Here is a 27,138-nt window from a genome sequence, read left to right as displayed (position 1 = left end):
TTCCAACTTTATAATCATAATTCTACCTAGATGTATAGAATAGAAAATTAGATAAGTAACTGCAGAAAGTATGCTTTTGATTGTTTTCAATTTACAGTAGTTTCATGATTATTCCCTTGGTATATGTATGTTGTCAGTTAATGTTTTTCCAACGACTTTAAGATACATTTTAGGAAAAGGTTGTGTTATCTGATACTGATTATTTTATAGTGGAACTTCTCGTTTCTTTAAAAGTTTCTGATAATTTTACATATACTTACTGAACATGATACCAAGATGTTCTAATAGTAGGCACTCTGCTTTTTCCCCTTGAGAGGGAAGAAAACTAAGTTTTGTTTTGTTTGTTTTTTCCCACATACATTAAACCTAACTGTTTATTCTAGAAAGAGTGTATTTTTTGTGAGGAGCCTGGATGACTTTCAGTCAGAATGCTAAATATTAGAAAGCATCAGAATTATATATCAAAAGTATGATGGCAACTTAATGTTGGTTAAACATTTACCCAAACAGCTGCTTAATATGTACATATATTTTCATATAAGCTGTTTCACTTTAAAATAGCCAAGTAATCTTAACACTCTAGGGTGCATATATCTTATTTATGCTCCAGGGGATGGGAGAGGAAAAGAATCTTTTAAGTAGAGCTACTGTGAAAAGTATTAGGTAACAAAATAAAACAAAACAGTACCAGTGGACCAAAGTATACCTGATGTCTTTGAAAACCCATGCTTACAGAAGTAGCTAAAGAACTCTTGTTAGCCCCTGTGTTTTTCTAAGATTCTTTACCTCTCCTCATTTCATTATGCTTATACTGTAATCATGTATGTGTTTTAAAATACAGAAAAATTGGTTTTGTGTGCAGAAAGTGGATGTATTAACTTTTACTGATCTTTTATTTTTGTATAACTTTAAAAATTGAGTAATATTTTCCTCTTATAATTGTGTATTCTATATGAAAAATGTTAAGTTTTGTGGTTACTATTACTGCATGGACATATATTCTGCTCTACTTGTGATATAGATGGTAAAGTGGTTGTGAATTCTTCTAGCTTTAAACTGTTGGGGATGGAGTATTTAGCAGAGTGGGATCTGAAAGTGGGCAGAGGACACCCTCAGGATTGGGGTTTGTTCTAGAGATCTAGCATCAGGTTTGAAGAAGGTGTCAGTTGGGGCGAGGAGATGGAATTGAGACTTGTCTGGGACATGGAAGAAGAAAGCTGGAGGATTCTGGTCTCCCCTTTCTTCCTTTCTTCCCTCATCCTGATATTTTGCCAGAACTTGAACAGTGCTGTGAGTCCCTGGGAAGATCTTGCAATGGCTATGTTCCTCCGTCTGCCTGTTAGCTTATCCATCTCCCCTCCAGGCAGTTCAGAGATGCTGGGAGTGGCAAGTGCTCAAGGCCCAGATTGGAAATATAGGGCTTTCACATTCTTCTTTGCTCTCCCTGGGGCTGCTGCCCCTTCCTCCTTCCATTTCCCCTTCTCTTCTGTAAGAGAAGACTGGATTGTTGAGAAATGGGGCAGTAAATGGGATGGGTAAGGTGGCAGGATAAGAGGTGAGTGATTTGAGGCTATATACTAGCGCCTATGGAATGTGCAGCATTGTGGAATAGGGAGAAAAAGAGGTGAAGGAAGTCATCTGTTGCAGTGAGGATTAAGAGAGAATCTGGGCAGACCAGCGAAGGTTCTGCTCCCAGGGTAGGTTGTAAGTCAATAAATGAGTGTTCCTGAACACGGTGACCTTGGAGAGAATGGGGGGACTAGTCTTCTTAACATACTTCATTGGTTTCTGTGGTCATTTAAGCATCTCCAAATAGGGGCTTCTCTGTGGCCCAGTGGTGAAGAATCCGCTTGCCAGTGCAGGAGCCACGGGTTCGATCCCTGATCTGGGAAGGTAACACATGCCATGCAGCAACTAAGTTCATGCACGACAACTGTTGAGACTGTGCTTCACAGCAAGAGAAGCCGTCACAATAAGCAGCCTGCGCACGGCAGCTAGAGAGCAGCCCCGACTCGCCACAGCTAGAGGAAAGCCCACACAGCAATGAAGACCCAGCACAGCTAAAAATAAATAATTTTAAAAAGAGAATCTCCAAATAATTTTGTGTTTGGTGTGTGAAAAAAGATTTCCTATAATCTAACAACAAATTGCAAAAATAATCACTCTTCAGAGCACTTTATTTTGCCTACTCTTAAGTCATTCTTTGGCAACATGCTTTAAACACGCACACACAAAATACAAAACTACCACGTGTTTCTGGCTTTGGGTTTCATTCTCAAGAAAAATAGTGCACAGATTTCCTATTAAGTATATATATTTGCAGTTAGAAGCTAGCCCTTGGAATTCTTACCAAGAAATGGTTGCTACATGGCACAGCATTTGGCTCAAAACTCCACTTGTATTTGGTCTGTGCATTGGCTGTCTATGAAGTTCAGCATTTTTTTTTTAAAAAAAAAAACAGCTTTCATTAATTTGTGTGGATTCTAATGGAAGTGACCCAAATATTTTATATTCTTTTCATCCTTGTCCTATATAGATGAGGAAGCAAAACAAAACAAAATTCAGTGACTCCAATAGTTATTATTCAGTTTTTTTAAACACATGCTAATACTCTTCCAAGTATTATTTATGTAATTTTTAGTCATCCCTTAAGAAGAAAATTAAAAACATTTTTTTTTTCAAGTACATAGACAGAACCTCTCATAAGAGTGTTCTCCAGAGCTCATTTTTCCCCAATTAGGTATTTTAGTGTGATGGGGAAATACCCTAAAGATTTTTCTTGTTATTTCAGCAAAGGTTAAACTCTTCATTACTAAATCATTCTTAAATCATTCTTTCCCTTGTTATCCTCCTCTCAAGGGATATAATCCTAAAAGAATTCCGCCTTGTAAATTTGAACCTTGCTTAACAATAACAAGGAACAAGTCTCAAAACAAGCAGAAGTAGGAGCCCTCCACCAGTAATGGAGTCTAGGATAACTGTTTCGACAACTTTCACTTGGCAACACAGAATACTTTTTTTTTCTTTTAATTAGAAGATTTGAGTTAATAATTTGGCACATTAGATAGAGTATGCTGCCAATTCCTTGGAATAAATGTAGCTTCAGCCTTAAAGATACAGCAGAGATGATTCATTCAACACCCTCAAGCAAAGTTGTTCATTACTGGCTGCCTTTTTTCCCTTGCCATGATTTGGAGGGACAACTAATCCCATTAGAGAGAGTGATAACAAACCGTGTGTGTGTGTGTGTGTGTGTGTGTGTATTTCTGTGAAGGATTTCTGTAGAATTCACCTCTAAACTGAACCTTTTCTGATTTTCTAATTGTACAAGGATGAACCAGATGTTAGAATTGTAGTGTGTGTGTGTGTGTGTGTGTGTGTGTGTGTGTGTGTATGTATGTGTATTTCTGTGAAGGATTTCTGTAGAATTCACCTCTAAACTGAACCTTTTCTGATTTTCTGATTGTACAAGGATGAACCAGATGTTAGAATTGTAGTGTGTTACCGTGTGTGTTTGTGTGTGTGTGTGTGCGTGCGTGTGTGCATGTGTGTGTATTTCTGTGAAGGATTTCTGTAGAATTCACCTCTAAACTGAACCTTTTCTGATTTTCTAATTGTACAAGGGTGAACCAGATGTTAGAATTGTAGTGTGTTACCGTGTGTGTGTGTGTGTGTGTGTGTGTGTGCGTGCGTGCGTGCGTGTGTATTTCTGTGAAGGATTTCTGTAGAATTCACCTCTAAACTGAACCTTTTCTGATTTTCTGATTGTACAAGGATGAACCAGATGTTAGAACTGTAGTGTGTTACCATGGGAGTCAAGGCTTTGTAGACAAGTCAGTCATCAGATAGGCTCTTCACAGCAGCTGTCCTGGTTGCTCTGCTCTGATGCTGCTTTAGTGCTGGTCTCCCTTTGGGAAGCAAGAGAGGCATGTTCCTTGTTCTTATGTAGCTTAGGGTCAGTGTGTAGACTTTGCCAAATCACTTATATTCCATGATAGTCTTTTGTTCTACAAAATGTGATGTCTAAATGTTAGAGTAGTGAATAAAACAGACACACAGAGAGATGAGGCATGAGATGAGAAGTAGTGATTTCGGCCTGAGAAGGCTGTGTTGAGGAAAAGATGTTTGAAGAGGAAGGAGTCATGTGCATACTTAAAGAATTCAGGTAGCGGGATCAGCACATTCAAAGGCTCTGAGGTGAGAGAGTATAATTATGTTCAAGCCAGCAGCAGTGTGATCCGCGGACCTAGAGGAAAGGCAGAACGTGAGAGAGTCACAGCAGATGGGGATACAGGGGAACTGGGTCTCAACCCCGTAAGGTCCTTCTAGGCTATTTATAAGAACTTTGGCTTTTAGTCAAAGTTGGAGAGTTTTGAACCAAAGGGTGATGTGGTTTATGTTTCAAAATGATCACAACTGCTGTATTGGGAACAGAATATGTGGAAAAGAGATTATGTGGTTTTCCTTTTTGCTTTCAATATTTTTTTTTCCTAAAATCTGTTTTCTGCATAATTATATTTCTCCAAAATGAAAGTAAGTAGTTTTATGTTTGCTTTTGGATAATATAAGTTGACCTAAGCCATGTAAACTCATATTCACTTTAAAAATATCCAGGAGAATTTTAGTATGTGTATTAAATAATGGCTTGGTGTGTAAATGATAGTTGATATTCTCTAGGTAATCTTTTAATTTACTTATACTTTTAGCCTTGGGGTTCTATTTTACGGAATTGGAATTTCTTAGCTGTAACACATCCGGGTTACATGGCATTTCTCACATATGATGAAGTAAAAGCACGGCTACAGAAATACAGCACCAAACCCGGAAGGTAAGACTTTTTGGCAGTAATATTATGTGATGTATGTAAAGATGGAAAGTCCTCGGTGGTTCATTCCTAAGTAAATCAGTTATACACATGGGGTTGAGGGGAGGGAAATGCTAATAGACCAAACCAGTGCTTCCTAATTCAGTTACTCAAATTGGTATGTTATGCTTGTTCTGAAACTTAATGTTCATAAAGTGAAAGAGGATATGGTAATATGTAATTTGATGAATTTAGAGAATAAGTCTCAGAGTTTAAAATTGGAATAAAATATTAGCATATTAACCCTTTTCATGACATGTGTTTGTGTATAAAATTGTATATTTGAGCACTTGAATACTGCGCTAATGACAAATCAGTTTCATATTCATTATTTTAGGGTATTTTTCAAGACATTCAGTTTGGTTCTATGATAATCATGTAATTACGTATAAATACGTATTAATGCATATAAGTACATGTAAGTGTACAGATACATGATGAATGTGTAGCAAGTTCATAACCATATAAACCTGCTGCTAACACTCCCAAGGAGTGTCATGTCCTTGAGAACTTCTTCCATAATCCCTCATGGCTGGTGTTGAAATGGAATGAAACTCACAGAGCTTAGCTGTGTGATCAGCCTCTCTGGCTTTGTCTAAGAGAGCAGACCTTATTAATGGCATATCTGGGGTCAGAAAATCTCTCTCCCTTGGTGCAGACATTTTCCCCACAGCCAGTCTAGAAATGGACCAGGCACATAGTAGGCATTTGTGCCGTGGCATGCAGTCTGCTGGATGTGATGGTCATGACAATGAGACTGCCCTACCTTACTTAAAGCATTTAGTAGGAGACACCATCCCATTGTCCATGAGAGCACTGATGTTTATATGGGGTCATTTCATTTTAGAAGTTGAGTATTTTTCAAGTCTACCTTTTTCTTCTAATACCGTTTTTATTTGATTTTTAGTGCGAATGTCATTTGTCCTTTAAGAAAGTCTTTTCAAACAGTCAGTTATGGATGATTTCTTCCCTCTTTGCCATAATGGAAAAATTTCCACCTCTTATATTTCTAAGAATTTCTATTGCATATTAGAAGGTGGTTGTGGGTACAGAAAGCAGTGTGGCTCCTGTGGAGTCAAGGGTTTAGACTGAGAACTGGTTCTCATTGTGCCTACAAGAGCAGGTCAGTTATTGTGCACATTGACAGTGGCTTAGGTGCGTCATTTTGTTTCATTCAGGGATCTCTCATAACCAAATTTTCCCATGACTTTTGCTGTCTTGATTGGCATCAAAGCATCATCTTGTTCCTGGAGTATGATTTGAAAGATATAATACCATTGGAATCATTCATACAGATTTAACATAGAAGTCATTTGGGAAATTATCTCCAGTTGTAAAAAAAATAATAAAGTGGGTCCTTTTTGTGTTCTCTTGTTCAAGATCTTGGAGATAATTAATGACCATGTTGGAAGTATTAATAAAAGCCAGAACTCATCACCATTCGAATAGTGCTTTTAAGATAGTGCTCTCTGAAAGGATGTCTTCTTTTCCTTCCCTTCTTGCCTTGTATCAGTTATTTCTTCAAAGTTTTCGTCAATGATGAAAATGATCAGTCTGTGGTAAACTATTGTATGTACGTGTGATAGGATATTTAAATGTGTTTAGGAAAATTCAGTGAACAGCCAAATGATTTTAATAAATATTTGCTGGAGTGGTCCTTTCTCTCAGAAAATGGTTCATCTCTTTGGCTTCACGGTAAAGAAAATAGTTGGGTATATTTCAAGGACATTTGAGTTCTTAAGGTTGTACTTTATTTGGATCCAACTGACAGTCATGTCTGTGTGGAATTATTTTGGATGATTATGATTAAGGATGCTGAGAGGTTGATATTTATTTTTCAGCTTTCTAGGAGAATGTTTTTAGACTTCTTGAAAAGTCCTTTCCAACAGTTCCAAAACCAATATGAAAATCACTTCTTCCTTTCTTTAAAGAGCCCAGTTTTCTTCAAAGATGAAACCACATTGCAGTACAGTAAATCTAATGGCTGTGTAGCTGTTGTATATGCTAAGTTATCTGTTAAAGTTTTTATTACAGTACTTGTTTGATCAATAGCTAATGTAATTAACAGATGCTTATTTCTACCACATATATATAGCAATCAGGGTACTCAAACATAGCTTAAGTTGGCCTACTTTTGATCTGCTTAAGGTGTTATAAAATCCAGATATGGATATCATGAATAAGATTGAGTGTAATACACTTAAATTCAGGGAAATGCCGTAAAGTGTAATAAGTTGATAATTAGCTAATCATAGTAAATAATAATGAATTTAAAACCAAGTCAGTGTCTTCTGACATTGTCATTAATTTATTTTATATTTTAGAACTATTTTTATTTCCTATCACAAGACACTGAACTTGACAGGATTAGAGGGAGACCATGAACTTACCTAGTTTGTTTTCCCATTAATATAGTTCAGCTCTTTGATCTTTTGTTTAAACATGAATGGCTGTAATACTTGAAAGAAAAGTATTATTTTTAAACAAGTTTTTAACACCTAAAAGTGTTAAAAAGTGACAAAAGAATGTATTGAATTCCATAGTAGACTGGCTCCATTTCTGTCTGAGCTAGCCAAATTAATTTTTACTTCCTTTATTTTTGCTTTCCAAAAATGTCACAGCTGTTTCACACCACCAGCACTTTCATGCAGAGCAAACCTCTAATGATGATGGTGGTAAATTATTTGATGGTTTACAACTTCAATTATTTTTTCACAGAACTCTAGCAATATTTAAATGGAATTACTATCATTATTTCTTTTGCAGATCAGTAAATGGAGAAGGAGAAAAGTGTAAAAATAAGTTTGAAGATAGAAATCCTAAATGACTTTGTTTATTTTGCTTAAGAAAAATCTAACAATTGTTTGATAGTGGTTAGCGAGCAGACATTTTGAAAGTGTTTAAACATAATTTTCTTATGTTTCACAGCTACATTTTCCGGTTAAGCTGCACCAGGCTGGGGCAGTGGGCCATTGGCTATGTGACAGGGGATGGCAATATCTTACAGACCATACCGCACAACAAGCCCTTATTTCAAGCCTTGATTGATGGCAGCAGGGAAGGATTGTGAGTATGAGACATGGGAGTTGAAGTGTTTATTGTTCACAGATATGGAAGATAGAGGCTCCTTTTGATGGTTGGCATGGACAGTGAGGCTGATGGTGTGACTGGTTTTTATTTTAAAACTAAGAAATGGATGATCCTTAGATTTTACTGTTCATTTCTTAAAATAGTCAATTTAAAGTAACCTGATTATTTGATTTTTTTTTTTCAGCATGGTCCTCACAACCTTCAGATCTCAATATTTCCTTAGAGATATTAGAAAATACATTAGTTGGAGAATGGATGAGCAGAATGATTATTTGATTGTTCCCTAGCTAGCTCTGCTCCTGTGCTCCCAATCTGTACTCTCAGTCAGTATAGGGTCTTTTAATCCTGCTGTTGGGATCATGGGCAGATTCTGATAGGCTCTGTTCTTGGACTGTTAGTAAAGTTGCAAAGAAGCTCCCATTGTGGGATTGCCACAGACAGCTCACAAAAGCAACCGCCCCAAAGAGCCATCCATCTGCTCTTCTGTCTCAGAAAAATACAACTGGTTATTCACGGGGCCTGGAATTTCATTTCCCTGGGGAGCACTGTGCTCCTGTGTCTCTGAAACGTGCCTTCCTTCTCTCCCACCCTCCTCTTTCACTTCCTCTCTTTTGTCTTTTTTTTTTTAATTAAAGGATAAGTGAGGTACAATGTTAAATGTTACAGGTGACCAGTATAATGATTCACAGTTTTTAAAGGTTATGCTCCGTTTGTTGTTGTTGTTCAGTCACTCGGTCATGTCTGACTCTTTCCTTGGACTGCAGCATGCCCGGCTTCCCTGTCCTTCACCCTCTCCTGATGTTTGTGCAAACTCATATCCGTTGAGTCAGTGATGCCATCCAAACAGTTCATCCGCTGTTGTCCCCTTTTCCTCCTGCCCTCAATCTTTCCCAGCCTCAGAGTCTTTTCCAGTGAGTCAGCTCTTTGCATCAGGGGCCAAAGTATTGGAGCTTCAGCTTCAGCATCTGTCCTTCCAATGAATTTTTAAGGTTGATTTCCTTTAGGATTTATTGGTTTGATCTCCTTGCTGTCCAAGGGACTCTCAAGAGTCTTTTCTAGCACTGCAGTCTGAAAGTGCCCATTCGTCGGTGCTCATTCGGCTCCTTTTATAGTTACTGTAAAATATTGACTATATTCCTGTGATAGAAACCTGAGAAGGGGAAGTCTACCAGAAAAAGAAAATAGTTTCCGTAGCAAAATTTTACTTTGCCAAAGTAAGAACAGAAAAAAGAAAAGTGATGGGCTCCGTGTGAATGGATAGAAGTTGTGAAATTTTAAGAAATAGTTATGTAAGAATGAATGGCAAACTGGTACTAAAAGTCTGTATTTCTCCTTTTTTTAATTATAAATTTGCTCTTCCGTTATTTATACCTTACCTCTAGTACATCAAGGATTCATATGTGTGGCTTTCTATCCACTGTAACAGGATTTTTGCTTTGAAGAAAATGTACTTCAGAATTTTAATTTATAAAAAGAGATCACAAGTGGGCAAATCTGTGAATGGACTAATTTTGATATATCTTATTTATATTGTGGGCTTTTCTGGTAGCTCAGAGGTAAAGAGTCTGTCTGCCAATACAGGAGACCTGGGTTTGATCCCTGGGTCCAAAAAATGCCCTGGAGAAGGAGATGGCAACCCACTGCAGTATGTTTGCCTGGGAAATCCCATGGTCAGAGGAGCCTGGCTGGCTACAATCCATGCGATTGCAGAGTCAGACATGAAACAACAGCAACAACAAAAGATCAGTAAAAACACAGGATATCATCTGTCCAACTGTTTCCAACTGTCAGGTTCATTTGTCCTTTCCTTATAGTTAATCTGATATTGTGGGACATAAGTGATAAAGAAGTTTACTTTGATAACTAGCCAAGATTCCTTATTCCTTCAGTGCCATTGAAAGGGACTCAGCAGCAGCAGTATTGAAGACCATAATCATTGAATTGCTCCTATACAGAATTTTTAAACCTGTTCTCCAGCAAAATTATTGTCATTTTGTAATCTTTTATTTCTGAATTCTCCCTAGAATTCAACATTCTTGAAGTGTGGTGAACAATTATAAAAAGAAAGTTATCAACTTTTGCTCATCACTTCTGTAACGTTTATAGCATTTTATCCTACCCCTATGCTGCTGCTGCTGCTAAGTCGCTTCAGTCGTGTCCGACTCTGTGCGACCCCATAGACGGCAGCCCACCAGGCTCCCCCGTCCCTGGGATTCTCCAGGCAAGAACACTGGAGTGAGTTGCCATTTCCTTCTCCAATGCATGCAGTGAAAAGTGAAAGTGAAGTCGCTCAGTCATGTCTGACCCTTAGCGACCCCATGGACTGTAGCCCACCAGGCTCCTCCGTCCACGGGATTTTCCAGGCAAGAGTACTGGAGTGGGGTGCCATTGCTTTCTCCGAACTCCTTTTCCTAAATCTTAAAAATACAAGAACAACAAAAAAACCCACTCACTGATTTTCTTCTTACCATATGAGAATTGTCTGTCCTCTAGGTTTATTTTTTCCTGGTTTTCTTGTAGAATTTTAAACACTAACAAATTTATAGACTATTTATGGATAAATATTTTTTGTTACTTCACACAATAGTTGTCGTATAGTTTTGCCCTTTATTCACCACTGTAGTATTATATTCTTAAGGTATCATACAAAAATCTAAAACAAAAAGTTAATAAACAAAATCACCTGTAACTTAATGAATTGATGAAATCCAGCAGTAGTGTTACTTATTTCCTAATCTAATATAGGTGCTTACATGATCAGCTTCATTTTTAAAGATGGATTTCTTAATAATTAAGCACTGGTTTAGCACAGCAAATGGCATGATAATTTAAGTTCTTATTTTGATTCTCTCTAGAAATGGAACCTTACGTTTATAAACCATTCTGTTGGTAGCTTCATTTGAAATAAATGAAACCTAGAGTTGTAACCTTTGTGTATGTGCACGTGTGTATGTGTGCCAGGGTAAATGGAAGGTGAAACAGAAAGGGAATGGGAAACTAGAGAAAGAAAACCACAAAAATGTTTGGATAACTTCTACGAGAAAATTGTGGGCTTTAATTCTATTTTTGTTTTGTAGTGGTACTAAGCATAGTGTAAAATGTAACATTAATTGTGCTTCATGTGAAAGACGTAATAATTGCAAATAGGTATATTTTCTGAGTATTTTGGAATAGAACATGAGTAACCAGTGAAAGTGTCAGTCACTCAGTCATGTCCAACTCTTGTGACCCCCATGGACTGCAGCTTGCCAGGCTCCATAGAATTCTCCAGGCAAGAATACTGGAGTGGGTTGCCATTTCCTTCTCCAATATGTATAGTGAAGGTATTTAATTGAAAGTGATTGCTTAATGGCTGAGTCCATATTCATTATATATTTCTTTTGTTTCCTAGATTTTAAATTTCCTAAAAATAACTTGTAGTATTATGGAAACAGTGATAGAATAAATTATTGATGTAAGATACATAAAAAGGAGACATCTAAATGTGCATTTAAATATAGAAGAATCTGATTACATAACCTTAGAGGCAATTAAGACTTGTATGTAGTTATGTAAATAAAATTTCTGTTTATAATTCAGCTATCTTTATCCTGATGGGAGGAGTTATAATCCTGATTTAACTGGATTATGTGAACCTACACCCCATGATCATATAAAAGTTACACAGGTAAGGACAATTTCTGGAGACATATTTAAAATTAATAAGTATTTGTGATGTCTTTGAAATAACGTTCTTAATAATTGGTAAAGTCATGTACAGATATTTAATGCAAAATATATTTAAGGAATTCTAAGAGGGTTTGAAAAGAAATTATAGAACTTTCTTCATTTTTGGATAAAAATCTCTTATTAATCTTTCTGCTTCCAATATAATACTGACATTTATGTGGGGAAATAGATAAATCTATAGGTAGGCAGATCGATAGGAAAGGAGAGACATTTAACTTTAGAAAACTTCAGGGAGGATTAGAATAATTGTATGCATTAGTTTTTAGAGTCAAATGAGTAATTGAAACCTATTGGAGACAATAAATTGTATTCTTGTAAATCCACTGTTGGCACCCTCATAGGTTATGACTTGGCGGCAGGGGATGGGGGGCGGGTAACTTGGTAAAGTCTTTCTTGAGGGTGATATTCAATAGTTACCAAAACCTAAACATGTTTGACTCTAGATTCCATATATATATCACTGGAATATACACACAAAGATCTGTACACCTGGATGTTCACTTTAGCATTTTTCTTAAAAATGAAATATTCAGTTCAGTTCAGTCACTCAGTTGTGTCCGACTCTTTGCGACCCCATGAATCGCAGCACGCCAGGCCTCCCTGTCCATCACCAACTCCCGGAGTTCACTCAAACTCATGTCCATCGACTCCTGGAGTTCACTCAAACTCATGTCCATCGAGTCGGTGATGCCATCCAGCCATCTCATCCTCTGTCGTCCCCTTCTCTTCCTGCCCCCAATCCCTCCCAGCATCAGAGTCTTTTCCAATGAGTCAGCTCTTCACATGAGGTGGCCAAAGTATTGGAATTTCAGCTTTAGCATCAGTCCAATTACAGTATACCAAATAGCTATATTCAGTCTTAGGTTAAATACCATAGTATACTCATACTTCATTATCTTGTAAAGTCTTTAACAAGACGAAGGTAGCTCTGAACACTCACATGGGAACTTCTGCATCTTGTTATGTAAAAAAGTTATGTAAAGCTTAATTATGTAACATTTGATTTTGTAAAATGACATTATGTAACTTCAATTTTATAAATAAAAATTATCATTGTGAACATGTGAATGCACTTTAAAAAAGTAAAAATGAAAAACTAATTTGGCAACAGTCTTTGAGAGAGAACTTCCAATATTATGTAGCTGTAGTTAAAATTTTTTTAAAAATTTTATAATTTGTATATTTTGTGCTTTGTGTAATAATAAAACTGTAATAAAACCAAATGATAAGTTTTAGGGAAAACAGTAGATAATTTTTCATTTCTGCTTCTTTAGATTTCAATGGTTTTGATATTTAAAATATACTTGTTGACATGTGTACTATTTTGGGCAGTTTTAAAACTTTAATATATGAAAGCCATTTAAAAAGTTATGTACTGATTCTGTGTTTTCTAATATATGTAAAAATACACAGGAGACAATTCCTTATTATAAAGCCATTGTTTAAAAATTGTTTTAAAATTCATATTCAGGACTAGTATCATTCTCTTAAACTACTCATAAATATTTGAATAGCTTACCTCTTAGGTTGCATTGGCTTCTGCAAGTGTGATTGTATCATATTTTAATTTTTTTGATAATTGTAAATTGGCCCATTGAATTGCATAACCAGTATACGGGCTGCAGTCTATAGGGTTGCAAAGAGTCAGACACGACTGAAGTGACTGAGGACACACACACATAGATACTTATCTAGTATTTTAGGGATTTCAGTTATATATATGATACTTTGTACTTCTTTTCCATCTTGATCTACTCTTTCCCTTAATTTTAAAATTATATAGTCACACATATACCATGGAAGACAGAATTTATATATGAATGAGTGAGTATGTGGGTGTGTGTATCTATGTGTTTTTGCATATATAGTTTTTCTCACTGAGATTGTAAGATCTTTCACTAGGCTAGGGATTAAATATTGTCATTTATTCATCCTGTCCAAGGCCATTTATGTAGTACATACTTAATAGACTAACACGTTGCCTTATTTAAACAAATTTTTGTTTCAATAACTCCTTTTCTTTGTATCCCTATTAAGTAACACTCTCTGTTCATACTTTCTTTATACTTACCAATATATCTGAATCTTCTTTGTGACAGAGATTTTTTCATTATTTGAACACTGAGAATTTAACTATGCCAAAAGCATCTAAACTAGTGAATAAAGAGAATAGATTTTTAATAAAACAGTTTTTGGTAGCTGAAATGATTAGGTTTTTGATCATGTTAGACTGGGTAAAGAGTATGCAAATAGGGGTTTAATATAGAATTTTAGGTAAATAATTTATACTACTGAGCCTCAGGTTTTTTTTTTTAATTCAGTGTATCTTATACTTTGGAGATTATATGACATAATAAATGTGGACAACAGTACATAGCATGCAGAAAGACCTTGGCAAATTTTCCATCCTGAAGTTTCCTAGATAGATGTCTAAGAAATAAAATTGTCAGTATTTCAGTTTTGTCAAAACTGTATTGCAGTTTTGACATTAAAATTAGATGAGTATGTGGTATTTACAGAGAAAAGTATTGTTTTTTATTGAATTTAAAACCATACGTTTGTCTCTTAAATCACCCTGTTGATGCAGGTACCTTTCTAAAGGAACAATACAAAATGTTAAATAATCCAAAGTATTAAAAAAGCTTACACAGTTGCTGATAAAATCTTTTTAATTTTATAGACCAAATTGTGACTACCAATTTAAAAAATATCTTAAATGGCAGTTTGATCTGACAGAATCAAGTATGAGGAATTTACTGTGAGTCATGGTATTTGAGAAAATTCAGTCTTACCAGTTCATGCAAAAAAATACATTAACGTTACCTTTTTTGCTCCCCCAATTCCAGGAACAATATGAATTATATTGTGAGATGGGTTCCACTTTCCAGCTCTGTAAGATTTGTGCTGAGAATGACAAGGATGTCAAGATCGAGCCTTGTGGGCACCTGATGTGCACCTCTTGTCTTACAGCTTGGCAGGTATAGTCAAGATTTAATTAGTCACATTAATGTCTTCCTTACATTCCCTATGAATATGTCTTTTTTCAGTTTTCTTCATCTTAAGGATTCAAAAAGTCATACTGATAAGTGTTTGAACGGTTGATTTTTTAAAAATCTCATATGTTTGAGTCTTTCACTTCTACAATTTGACTTTTTGTTGGGTTTTCATGTTTTCCTTGTGCCGTGCTGTGCTTAGTTGGTCAGTCATGTCCTACTCTTTGTTACCTCATGGACTGTAGCCCTCTCTGTCTGTGGGGATTCTCCAGCCAAGAATACTGGAGTTGGTTGCCATTCCCTCCTCCAGGGGATCTTTCTGACCCACGGCTCGTACCCAGGTCTCCCACGCTGCAAGTGGACTCTTTACTGTCTGAGCCACCAGGGAGGCCCAAGAATTCTGGAGTGGGTAGCCTATCCCTTCTCCAGGGGGTGTTCCCAACCCAGGAATCTAACCAGGGTCTCCTGCATTGCAAGTGGATTCTTTACCAGCTGAGCTTCCAGGGAAGCCCTTTCTTTCACTATTATTTACTTAATATATAAAATTAAAATAACTTAATCTTATAATATTAATCATAAGTAGTTCTGCTTCTATAACACTATTGATTTCAGAGTATCACTTACCAATGTTGCAAGCTAACTATATTTATTTATTGTAGCCCAGATCTATTTATAGTAGATCAGATTCTCAAGCAAAGTAAACCCTAGTAAATAAATCTTATGTTGATGTTGCAACACTTCTCTTGAGAAGGTATGGCTCCTGTCTCACGTATGTCTCCTATTGCTCTGTAAGGCTAAAACAGGAGAATCAGACAGAAAGTTTCCCAAATGTCCATAGTTCCCTTAGTCACTAAATTTTCCAATTTATAAGGCAAAGCTGCCTTCCATTCTGTAGGCATTCAATAAATAGAAATTGATTTGCTGTTTTAGAATAAGACCTAGAAAATAATTGGTTTCCCCAAGGGCTTCTTTGAAATATTTCTTTATCTGTAATAAAGGTTGGAGATTTTAAAATAGATCTTTGGACAGATTTCTAGTTTTGAGTATTTGGAGGATTCACAGAATATTTTGCTCAAGCACTTTTTTAGCTACTCTGTTTTAACATAGTCAGTGTTGAAGTCAGTATGGTTGATTGGATTTAGAAAACAAATCATTAAACTTTCAAGCCTGTAAAAAAATTTGCAATTGAGAGTTATCATGAGTATCCATATTTCTGAACCTTTCCAGCCCAGAACCTGTGTATTTCCTCAGGAAGGATGGCCTCAGGGGATCAAAGGAGCATTGATGTTTGTTGAGCTCATTACTTGGTGATAGAATATTAATGATTTTCACATTTTCGCATTCTTATGAAGAGGGCCTCTTTTTACCTTTGGGGAACTTTTAAAAATGGATGAAGAAAAAGAGGAAGAACTAGGAAATGAATTACAATTGATTTACATTTACAGAGCCATTTCTGAGCTCCCAGACATCTTTCCATCGGTAGTAAAAATTGTTCAACCTCCCTACATGGCTGTCTTTCAATATGCATTTGATTTATATTTTACCTGAGGTTTTCCTTGTTTCCTTTGCCCTCATTTCCCTTTATCCCTTCATGATGCTTGTGAATTTAGTGTAGGACAGGGAGAAGTTGGAGGAAAAGCAATGCCCAGTATGGCATCAGTAAACTCGCAACATAAAGTTACTTGATTGCTGTTTATGTTAACAAATAATAGTTCTGCAGACATAGCAGTGCCTTTTTTTAAAAATAAATGTTTCAATAAATTTAGTTACACTGGTAGAAGATAAAACTGTCAGTTTGCAAATGGATTTCAAATGTATCAGTAGAAAATATTATAGAGATGTTATTAACTCAGTGCCTGGCTGACAGGGAGGGGACCACTTTAAGATTATTTGCTTTAAGTATTTCAGGGCAAATATTAAACTGGCAGAGGCCAAATATGTTTGTCAAGCCCTTTAGATTGAGTTACGTCTTCAGTACAGTAGTATGGTTCTTACAGGTTTGAAGAAAGGAAAAGTTTGCTTTTCTCCCTAAAGAAAACCAGAATTTTAGGCTGGTACAGGCTCCCAGCACTCTACCTCCACAGATGGCCTGCGTACTTCAGCCCCTTCTCTGTGGTCCTGGGCTTGGAGCATACAAATGCAAGCATATTGCAGGACCTAGCATCTTCATCTTGAAATTTAGCATTTGGAAGTTCAGAGGAAGTTCCCACTATATTGGTGGAAACCTTTGGTTAGCAAAGATTATCATTTACAGTGTCATTCAAAATAGCTGTTTAACTTATGGCTCAGAGTAAGTGAAAGAGTGGAGCTGAATGTAAAACAAAGAGGTTTTACTCATTTTAGTTTCTATATTCTTCTTATATGAAACTAATCTTTAAAACTCCAGGGCCAGTGATAATGTATTTAATGAGTCTGTGCACTCCTTGCAATAGGTTTGTTATGTGCAAGGACACAGGGGGGTTTCCCAGTCATCATGGCTGTGTTATTAATCCTTCGCCCTTTACATCGCCACAGCTTTTCTATGTTTTATTCTGTAGTCTCCAAGTGGTACCATTCTTCTTTATGATTTTCCATATTGATCTAATGGTGTTATATTAAGATAGGTTCAGTCAATTTGTAATTGCTCATATTTGAAATTTTTTCTTTTTTCTTTTTCTAAATTCTTTAGTACTTCTTAGTCTTAGAGATTGAGGAAGTACATAAATTGTCAAGTGCTAAAAATTGTCTCTGAGTAAAATTTTAGGAGAAGCTATGTGAAAAAGTAGTAAAAAAGTAGTAGTTGAGTAAGTTAAGTAGGAAAAAAAAATTGACAAATTTGAAAGTGCTTAGAAAGTTGAAATAATCAAAATAAATCACACTCATGTCACTAGTGATGTGGCTCAGACAGTAAAGCAGCTGTCTACAATGCGGGAGACCTGGGTTCGATCCCGGGGTCGGGAAGATCCCCTGGAGAAGGAAATGGCAACTCACTCCAGTACTTTTGCCTGGAAAATTCTGTGGACGGAGGAGCCTGGTAGGCTACAGTCCATGGGTTCGCAAAGAGTCGGACATGACTGAGCGACTTCACTTTTGTATGCTAGATAATATAAAGAAAAGAGAACACTAGGACTAAGATTGTGCTAAATCGCTTCAGTCATGTCCAACTCTTTGTGACCCTATGGACTGTAGCCCTGCAGGCTCCTCTGTCCATGGGATTCTCCAGGCAAGAATACTGGAGTGGGTTGCCGTGCCCTCCTCCAGAGGATCTTCCCGACCTAGAATTGAACCAGTCAGTGTCTGTTATGTCTCTTGCTTTGGCAGGCAGATTCTTAACCACTAGCACCACCTGGGATGCTCAGAACTAAGATGACAAGTTAAAAGACATTGATATTGAAGATCAATTGTCAAAAAGCCTCCGTAATGTCTCCGTTCTGTCCATTTCTCTTCTGAAATGTATCTGTAGTCTTTTCAAAGACTCTTTAGCATGCTCCAGATCTGTGAATGAATTCTAAGAATTTCAAGCCTCAGCTCCATTTGTTCTATTCAGTCGCTGCTGAGTGATTCCCTTCAACTTTTCACATTTTGTTTTTTTTGCACTTTTTTATATTGCTGGCAATATTATTGGTACTAAACCTATAGCCAGGAAGACCAAGTTTCTATTTATTGCTTTTTGTTTAACACCAGTAGACATGCACAGTGATCTCTGGTTCAAGTTTTCTCTACCCCAAAGAGAACTGTTGTTGGGTCAACATTTGGGAATTTCAAAGTGATATTCAGTAGTCTGTATCTCAGTGGAAATTTAGTCGTTAAAGAAGCTTCAACTTGTGAACATTTCCACTTTTCGATAACCTGAATATTTCTATGTGTACATGTAGATTTCACTCAGTGCTTCTTGCTGCCAAACAAAAAATCTGTTTTTTGACAGCTTTCATAGTTTTGTATGGACTGCAGTATTTGACAACCTTTTAAACACATTATTGCAAAATACCCCTGTTATTTAATAAAAACAAAGGTCTTATACAGTGAATCTAGTTAAACAGTTAACAAACACCAGCTATACTAAATCCTCACATGAGTGAGCTGCTCACTGAATTTAACCTAATTGACTGTCAAAGTGAGGACGAATGAACACAAGTATGGGACTTTTCTATAGTTCTATACTGTGCTGTGAAACATTGTATATAAGCTTGTAGATGTAATTGGAAATGTTATGTGACTCCCTGGATATGAGTACATGTACTAATGTGTGTCTTTTTTCTTTTTTTTAACTTTTTCCTTATTCAAAATGGTAAAGGGCTAGAATGTGTTTTGTGACTTTAAAGACAGTGTTTTGGTTTCTATATGCTTGTTTTTCTGAGAGAAAAAATTGGGTTTTCAAACTTAATTGTGCACAAGAATAATTTGATATCCTTTAACTTGCTTGGTACAATCTGACATGGAATGACATCCATCATTCTTCAGTATCTCAAATCCATTGTTATTTATTTAGGACACAATCTTTGAGCATCTTCTCTGTCCGAGGTTCTATAGTAAAGACCCAGTGCATACTCACAAGAAGTTAAAATTAAATCTAAAAATTTTATAGAGGGGCACAGTACTAATAATCACTTGAAATGAATATCCTGTTATCTTTCAAATTTAATTATGGATGGGAAATATTTTTGTTACTTTTTTCTGCTACTTTGGTTGGGTGTATTGACATGAAAAGGATTTTAAAAGCTGCATGTCTGCCAAGAAGCTCTGATAAATCAGAGTCCAATAGGAAATATTAAACCCAGACCATAAAACATTTTGTGTTTAGCCATTGTGAATCTTTAGCAAGTCGCTCTTCACTAACTTTTCCTTCCATTTGATGCCCTACTTTGGTTTAATTGAAATTCATCGGAGACTTAAAGTTTATGTAATTAATGGAAACCTAAGACATGCACAGTAGAGGTGTCAGTCAGTTGTTTCAAGCTGCAAGTGGTTACTCTAATTGCTGTCATAATGGCCCATTAGTCATGCCTCCAAAGAGGTGTCAGATATTTTCTTCTCCTTCTGAAACATCTGTGTTATTTAATAAATTGAATAAGCAAGCCTGAGTTTGCACAGAATACTAAGTAAGCTTGAGTAATCACCTCTCTAGAGGCATTCTTTGAAGCAGTATCACTGTGGGTGAGGCATTTCTATTCTATCCTTGGCAGTAAAACTTGGGAGAGTTTTGTTTCACTTCCACACTGTTCCACGATTATTAACAAAACATTTTCTTCCTTACCCTGAACTCTTCCATTTCTTCTGTTTTGTAATAGCACATTATGTGGAAGTGATGTTGCAGGGTTACTATGTAAGGTGTCAAGTAAGGAACTGTTTTTATTCGATTTTTCCTTTCAGAATATAGAAAACATCTTCTGAGCTCATGAATAGGACAGATTGTAAACTATGTTCTTCAAATTTTCCTTCCAAAATGAAAAATGGATATATATGTGTATATATATGTATGCCAGTTGGATATGCAGCCTTGTTTTTAATTACTGCCAAGGACTTTAATTCAGTTAAAAATAAAATTAATTTTTTCTTCTAGTTATTCCTCTTGCATATTTTTTCAAAATAATTTAGAGGAAAGATATTGGAATATTCAAAATGCTTCATAAAAAGTCAATAGATGAAAATTAATAAGCCCTGATTTTAACATGTGATTAAAGAGATTTATATATGTCCCATATTTAGAGAGCATTATTGGATAGGAAGAAATATGTAACTGAGAGGTAAGAAGTCAGCTCAAAGGACCACATTTAAGGCACTAAGAAATAATCTTTTAATATATCTTTCTTCAAAAGCAAGCAGGCTTCAAATTTCTAGCCTCAGTGAAACTTTTTAGACTTAGTACTACAAGTACTTAGTACATGATAAAATGCTGAAACTCCTCTTTCACTTTGAGAGTCATGTAATGGCCGCGGTTTCCTCAGCTATCTCACCTCTTTTGTTTTGTTCCTGAGACTATTTTTGTAGTAATCATAACAACCAGAATTTGCATAGCACTTTGCAAAGCTTTGAATTAATTTTTCTTACTTTACCTTTCAGATATCCCTTAAAATGTGCATTCTTTCATTGTACTCAACAAATAAGATGACATGGCTTACCCAGTGGCACACAGTTGGAGTTTGTGGGTATAGGGCTCTAGTCCAGCCCTCCAGATCAGAGTGTCTGTGCTCCTTTCCTGAGTCGCTGTTTTCATGGACCTCCCAAATTAAAACTAGAAGGGTCTAGATTCATCTCTGTCATTTCCCCTTGCCCGCCATAAAAGAACATCAGAACTAAAGATTCTCTCTCTCTGTTACTTATTCTAATACCATCATTAACTGTCCTCATTCATTCTTTTCGTTTGTTTTTTAATTTATTTTTTCATTGAAGGGTAATTCCTTTACAGAATTTTGTTGTTTTCTGTCAGACCTCAACATGAATCAGCCATAGGTATACATATATCTCCTCCCCATCAGACCCCTCTAGGTCGATACAGAGCCCCTGTTGGAGTTTCCTGAGCTATAGAGCAAATTCCCATAGGCTATCTATTTTACATATGGTAATGTAAACTTCCATGTTACTCTTTCCATACATCTCACCCTCTTCTCCCCTCTCCCTCTGTCCTTAAGTCTATTCTCTATGTTTTTTTTTTCTCCATTGCTGCCCTGTAAGTAAATTCTTCAGTACCATTTTTCTCTATTCCATATATGTGCGTTAGAATATGATATTTATCTTTCTGACTCACTTCAGTTTGTATAATAGGTTCTAGATTCTTCCACCTCATGAGAACTGACTCAAATGCGTTCATTTTTATGGCTGAGTAATATTCCATCGTGTATATGTACCACAACTTCTTAATCTATTCATATGTTGATGGACATCTAGGTTATTTACATGTTTTAGCTATTGTAAATAGTGCTGCAATGAGCAATGGGATACATGTGTCTTTTTCAACCCTGGAATCCTCAGGGTATATACCTAGGAGTGGGATTGCTGGGTTATATGGTGGTTTTGTTCCTAGTTTTTTAAGGAATCTCCATACCATCTTCAATAGTGGCTGTATCAGTTTGCATTCCCATCAACAGTGGAAGAGGATTCTCTTTTCTCCACACCCTGTCTAGCATTTATTGTTTGTAGGTTTTTTGATGATGGCCAGTCTGACTGATGTGAGGTGATAACTCATTGTGGTTTTGATTTGCATTTCTCTAATAATGAACGATGTTGAGCATATTTTCATGTGTCTGTTAGCCATCTGTATGTCTTCTTTGGAGAAATGTCTGTTTAGGTCTTTTTCCCCCTTTTTGATTGGGTTGTTTTTTTACTATTGAGTTGCATGAGCTGCTTGTATATTTTGGAAATTTATCCTTTGTCATTTGTTTCATTTCCTATTATTTTCACCCATTCTGAGTGTTGTCTTTTCACCTTGCTTATAGTTTCCTTTGCTGTGCAGAAGCTGTTACTTTTAATCAGAACTCTCCACCATGAACCATCCATCTTGGGTGGCCCTACATGTCATGGCTGATAGTTTTATTGAGTTGGTCCATGTGATCAGATTGATTAGTTTTCTGTGATTGTGGTTTTTATTCTGTTTGACCTCTGATGGAAGAGGATAAGAGTATTTTTAATTTCCGTAATTGTGTTGTCTCTGAATGTTTATTCTTTAATTCTTCTAGGTTTTTGTAAATTGATTCTTGCATTTTCTCCATTTTGCTTTCAAAGGTTATGATCATCTTTACTATCATTTTTCTGAATTCTTTTTTGGGTAGTTTCCTCTTCATTTATTTGGACTTCTGTGTTTCTAGTTTTTTCCTTCATTTTTGTGGTTTTTCTCTGTCTTTTCATAACTTATTGTGTGTGAGGTCTCTTTTTCCCAGGCTTCAAGGTTGAATTCCTTCTTCCTTTTGGTTTCTGCGCTCCTAAGGTTGGTCCAGTGGTTTGTGTAAGCTTCTTGTAGGGTGAGATTTGTGCTGTTTTTGTTTGTTTCTCCTCTGAGGGGCAAGGCTGAGTGAGGTGCTAATCCTGTCTGCTGATGACTGGGTTTGTATTTTTGTTTTGTTTGTTGTTTAGATGTTGTTTAGATGAGGCATCCTGCACAGGGTACTGTTGGTAGTTGGGGGATGCTGGGTCTTGTATTCCAGTGGTTTCCTTTGTGTGAGTTCTCACTATTTGATACCCCCTAGGGTTAGTTTCGGAGAAGGCAATGGCACCCCACTCCAGTGTTCTTGCCTGGAGAATCCCAGGGACAGAGGAGCCTGGTGGGCTTCCGTCTATGGGGTCGCACAGAGTCAGACACGATTGAAGTGACTTAGCAGCAGCAGCAGCAGCAGCAGCAGCAGGGTTAGTTCTCTGGTAGTCTAGGGTCTTGGAGTCAGTGCTCCCACTCCAAAGGCTCAGGGCTTGATCTGTTCAAATCCTTATGCTTATGGTAAGTTTTGAACATATATGATGAAAATTTTCAAGAATATATGCAGTGGATTCTCTGTTTAATTTCCAAGTGTATCAGGGCTGGCTGAGGAAACTCCTTAGGTGAACACCAGAAATGCCAATGAGAAGGGAAGACAACACTGAAGCCTCTGGGTTCCTGATTACCGTGTATTGCTCAGAGAATCCTACCCAGTGCTCTGTGGAGACCTGTGATTGTCTCTTGTAGCCATCCTCGAAAACAGCCAGGATATTAGATTATATCTGTGCGAGGTCTCTGGTTGGAGGGGCGGGTGGGAGTCCACAGCATATATGGGGAGTCCCCATGTATATGGGGGCCAGCGACAGGTCGCACCGGGCCACTGGGCTGTCTCCTGCAGTCCTGGCCGCAGTTTGTCCAGTAGTTTCAGACTCCCTGGGCTTTGGCTGCAGGGAGAGCCAGTTTGCTTCCTGCTTCATTCTTTTTTAAAATAATTTTAGTTCTTTATTTTTGGCTGTGTTCGATCTTTGTTGCTACATGGGCTTTTACTCTAGTTGCGGCGAGCGCGGGCCACTCTGTGTTTGTGCTACACAGGCTTCTTATTGCTGTGGCCTCTCTTGTAGCTGAGTACGGGGGTCTGGGGTGTGTGAACTTCAGTTACTGCAGGGCATGGGCTCTAGAGCACAAGCTCAGGAGTTGTGGTGGATGGGCTTGAACCCGTGTCTCCTGCATTGGTAGGCAGATTCTTTACCACTGAGCTACCAGGGAAGCCCTCATTCTTTATAACAAGAATTTGCTGAGTTTTTGTGAAATATATTGTGCTCTGAAAATGCTTAGCCTATACCCAAGGTACTGTCAGTATATGTATGTGTATTTATCTACTTGGTTAGTTATTTTTTTATAGTTGTTTCATGTTGTAAAAAAAAAAGATTTATGGTAGCTTCTAATCCATGTGAAGCATAGCACGGTAATATACATTAGAAGTTACCGAGATGGGAAACACAAACGCACATAAAGTAAAAATATAAAATGCATTCCATAATGAGACTCATGAAGTACTATGTATTTTCTGGGACCCTCATTTTATACTGTATTTGCTGGAAGGCATGAAGTGATTGACCTTAAAGTATGCCTCCAAATAATTAATCATCCAGAGAGCAAAATAAATTGTACTATATATTATATTTACCTTTAAAAAAATAAAAGAAAGTATGTAAGAGATAATATAGATCTGAACAATGTTTAACCAAAGAATATGGAAGGTGACTGATATATAAACTTGCAGTATTTATTGTTGCCAAATGAACCTTAGAATTTTATCATGAGCATCTTACATAGTTTCAGAGAATGTAGAACTGGCTGTTAACTTTCTGTCTCTTTTGGTTTGGTAGGATTTATTTGAGGAAGTGAAATCTACTGAGTAAATCAGAATGGATGGAGTCCAAGTACTTCCTCTTAACTTTCTCATTATGTGAATTTTTTGGAGCTGATAGAAGGAGTTATTTATTGGTTCTTCTTCATTAACATATATTCTACCATCTTACGTTAAATGCATGTTGACAGAAGCATTATTTTAATTATTAAGGTGCAATTCTGATAATTTTTATGTCTGTTGAAGACACTCTTTGTGTTTAATCAACCATCTGACGAAACAAGGGTGAAGTACTGAAATAGCACCAAAATTTGAGAATTTGAGTACCAAATTTGAGAATATGGTCAAACCTAATTTTCATATGACAGTAGTCAGTTTGTAGAGAAAGTAGTGGATGAAGTCATTTTGGAAGAGGCAAGTTGTGTGATCTATGTTTGCAAATGAAAATTGAAGTACATTGCAGCTGGATTTGGATCGTAGTAATTAATGTAAACTCTCAACAAAGATAAAACTTAACAGAAAATATATTTTGTGACATATACCCAATAAAGCAGCTACTCTCACGTTTGTATAGCATTATTCTTGAAGGTAGGAAAGATGGCCAAAAACCTAAAAGTTCAGTTTTAGATGAACTGTTCCCAGTCTTTTTCTTATACCATCAAGATACTGTTATTGCATATCACTTTCTCCTCTTTCCAAACACAATCTTTTCAGTTATCCTTTATCAGGAAATAGATCATGTAAACTGTAAGTTATCTTTAACCAGACAACATGCAGACTGACCTTGGAGGTTCTAAGGAATCCTTTGTAGGGGATGCAGTTGCTTATTCATTCTAGCCACTGTGCTCAAAAGAAATATGACTTTAATTATTTAGATTGGCTAGATTAATTGTAGTTATGATAACTGTATGTTAGGTCTTAAAAGATTTCCTGTTTTCTAGGTGCTTATACTAAAACGTTTACAAATGATTTATGTGACGTGTAAGCCATGTCACCAGGGCTTCCCTGGCGGCTCAGATGGTAAAGCGTCTGCCTGCAATGTGGGAGACCAGGTTCGATCCCTGGGTTGGGAATATCCCTTGGAGAAGGAAATAGCAACCCATTCCAGCACCCTTGCCTAGAAAATCCCATGAACAGACGAGCCTGGTAGGCTACAGTCCATGAGGTCGCAAAGAGCTGGACACGACTGAGCGGCTTCATTTCATTTTATGTGAAGTGTAGGATTTGCTTCAAGGTTATCCAAGGCTGGAGGGAGCAAGAGAACAAACATATAGCTGAAACAGGATTGAGCATTAATTGATAATTGTTGAAGTTGGGAGATAGGTACATACAGATTTATTACACTTTTCTCTGTGCTTCTGTTTATGTTTGGAAATTTCTAATACTTTTAAAAAAGTGTCTAAATGAATGAAGTGTCTACCTAGGCCCCAGAGTATTGCTTTCCACCCTTCATGCATTAAAGACACAGAGAACATCAGCTGTTTTATAGTTTAATTGTTTACTTAGTGGCATTTAGCTTCCTTAAATTAAAGAAAAAAGCTGTATACCCATTTCCCCCACAGCCTACTCCCCCATCGCCCACTCTCAATCTCTGGCAACCACCAAGCTGTTCTCTGTATCTGAACTTGACTTTTCTTTTGAGTTAATTGACCTTTAGATTTCATGTGCAACAGAGATCATATTGTATTTGTCTTTCTCTGGCTTATTTCTTACATACTGCCTTTGAGGTCCACCCATCTTGTGGCAAATGGCAAGATTTTGTTCTATTTTATGGCGAAATTATATTCCATGTATGTGCATGCCACAGTTTGTGTCCATTGAAGGACACTTGGGTGGTTTCCATATCTTTGCCACTATAAGTATTGCTGCAGTGAACACAGGATGTGCATCTATCTTTTCTAATTAGTGTTTTCATTTTCTTCAGGTAAATATCCAGAAGTGGGATTTGGATGGATTGTATGTTAGTTCTATTTTTAATTTTTTTGAGGAACCTCCATACTATTTTCCATAGTGCCTGCATTAATTTACATTCCTGTCAGCAGTACACAAGGGTTTTCTCTGTCCACATCCTCACCGACACTTGTTATTTCTAGTCTTTTTGATAGTAGCCACCTAAGAGGTGTGAGGGGATATGTCACTGTGGTTTTGATTTGCATTTCCCTGATGATTAGTAACACTGAATATCTTTTCATGTTCCTGTTTGCCATGTATATGTCTTTGAAAAAATGTCTATTCAGATCTGTCCATTTTTTAATCAGATTCTTAGTAGTTTGTTTTGTCTTTTGTTTCCTGTTGAGTGGTACGAGTTCTTTATATATTTTGGATGTCACTTGCAAATATTCCCTTCCATTCAGTAGGTTATCTTTTCATTCTGTTGATGGTTTCCTTTGCCATACAGAACCTTTTTAGTTTGATGTAATCTCACTTGTTTATTTTTGCTTTTGCTGCTTTCAATTTTGGTGTCAGGTTAAAAAATTCAGGCCAAGTTCTATGTCAAGGAGCTCACCACTTAAATTTTCTTCTATCTAGAAGTTTTATGGTTTCAGTTCTTACTTTCAATTCTTTAATCCATTTTAAGTTAATTTTTATATATGGTATAAGGTAATAGTCCAGTCTTTATTAATTTATTTATGCCATGTGACTCTCTTATTTTCCTGACACCATTTATTGAAGAGACTGCCCTTTTCTCACTGTATATTCTTGGCTTCTT

At 36.7% G+C, this 27,138-nt stretch overlaps 1 protein-coding gene across 2 annotated transcripts in view; it reads left to right on the top strand.

Moving 5' to 3' along the window:
- CBLB (Cbl proto-oncogene B) overlaps window positions 1-27,138 on the top strand; it is a 218,480-nt gene that overhangs the window by 116,397 nt on the left and 74,945 nt on the right. For both annotated transcript variants that reach the window (XM_068990103.1, XM_068990168.1), the window contains 4 exons: window positions 4,707-4,828; window positions 7,793-7,930; window positions 11,534-11,621; window positions 14,530-14,661. In XM_068990103.1, coding sequence (XP_068846204.1) covers window positions 4,707-4,828; window positions 7,793-7,930; window positions 11,534-11,621; window positions 14,530-14,661 — 480 coding nt within the window. The remainder of the gene's footprint in view (window positions 1-4,706; window positions 4,829-7,792; window positions 7,931-11,533; window positions 11,622-14,529; window positions 14,662-27,138) is intronic.

This window comes from Capricornis sumatraensis, chromosome 1 (assembly GCF_032405125.1).
Source record: "Capricornis sumatraensis isolate serow.1 chromosome 1, serow.2, whole genome shotgun sequence".
NCBI lineage: Eukaryota > Metazoa > Chordata > Mammalia > Artiodactyla > Bovidae > Capricornis > Capricornis sumatraensis.
This window is presented reverse-complemented; position numbering and strand designations above follow the sequence as displayed.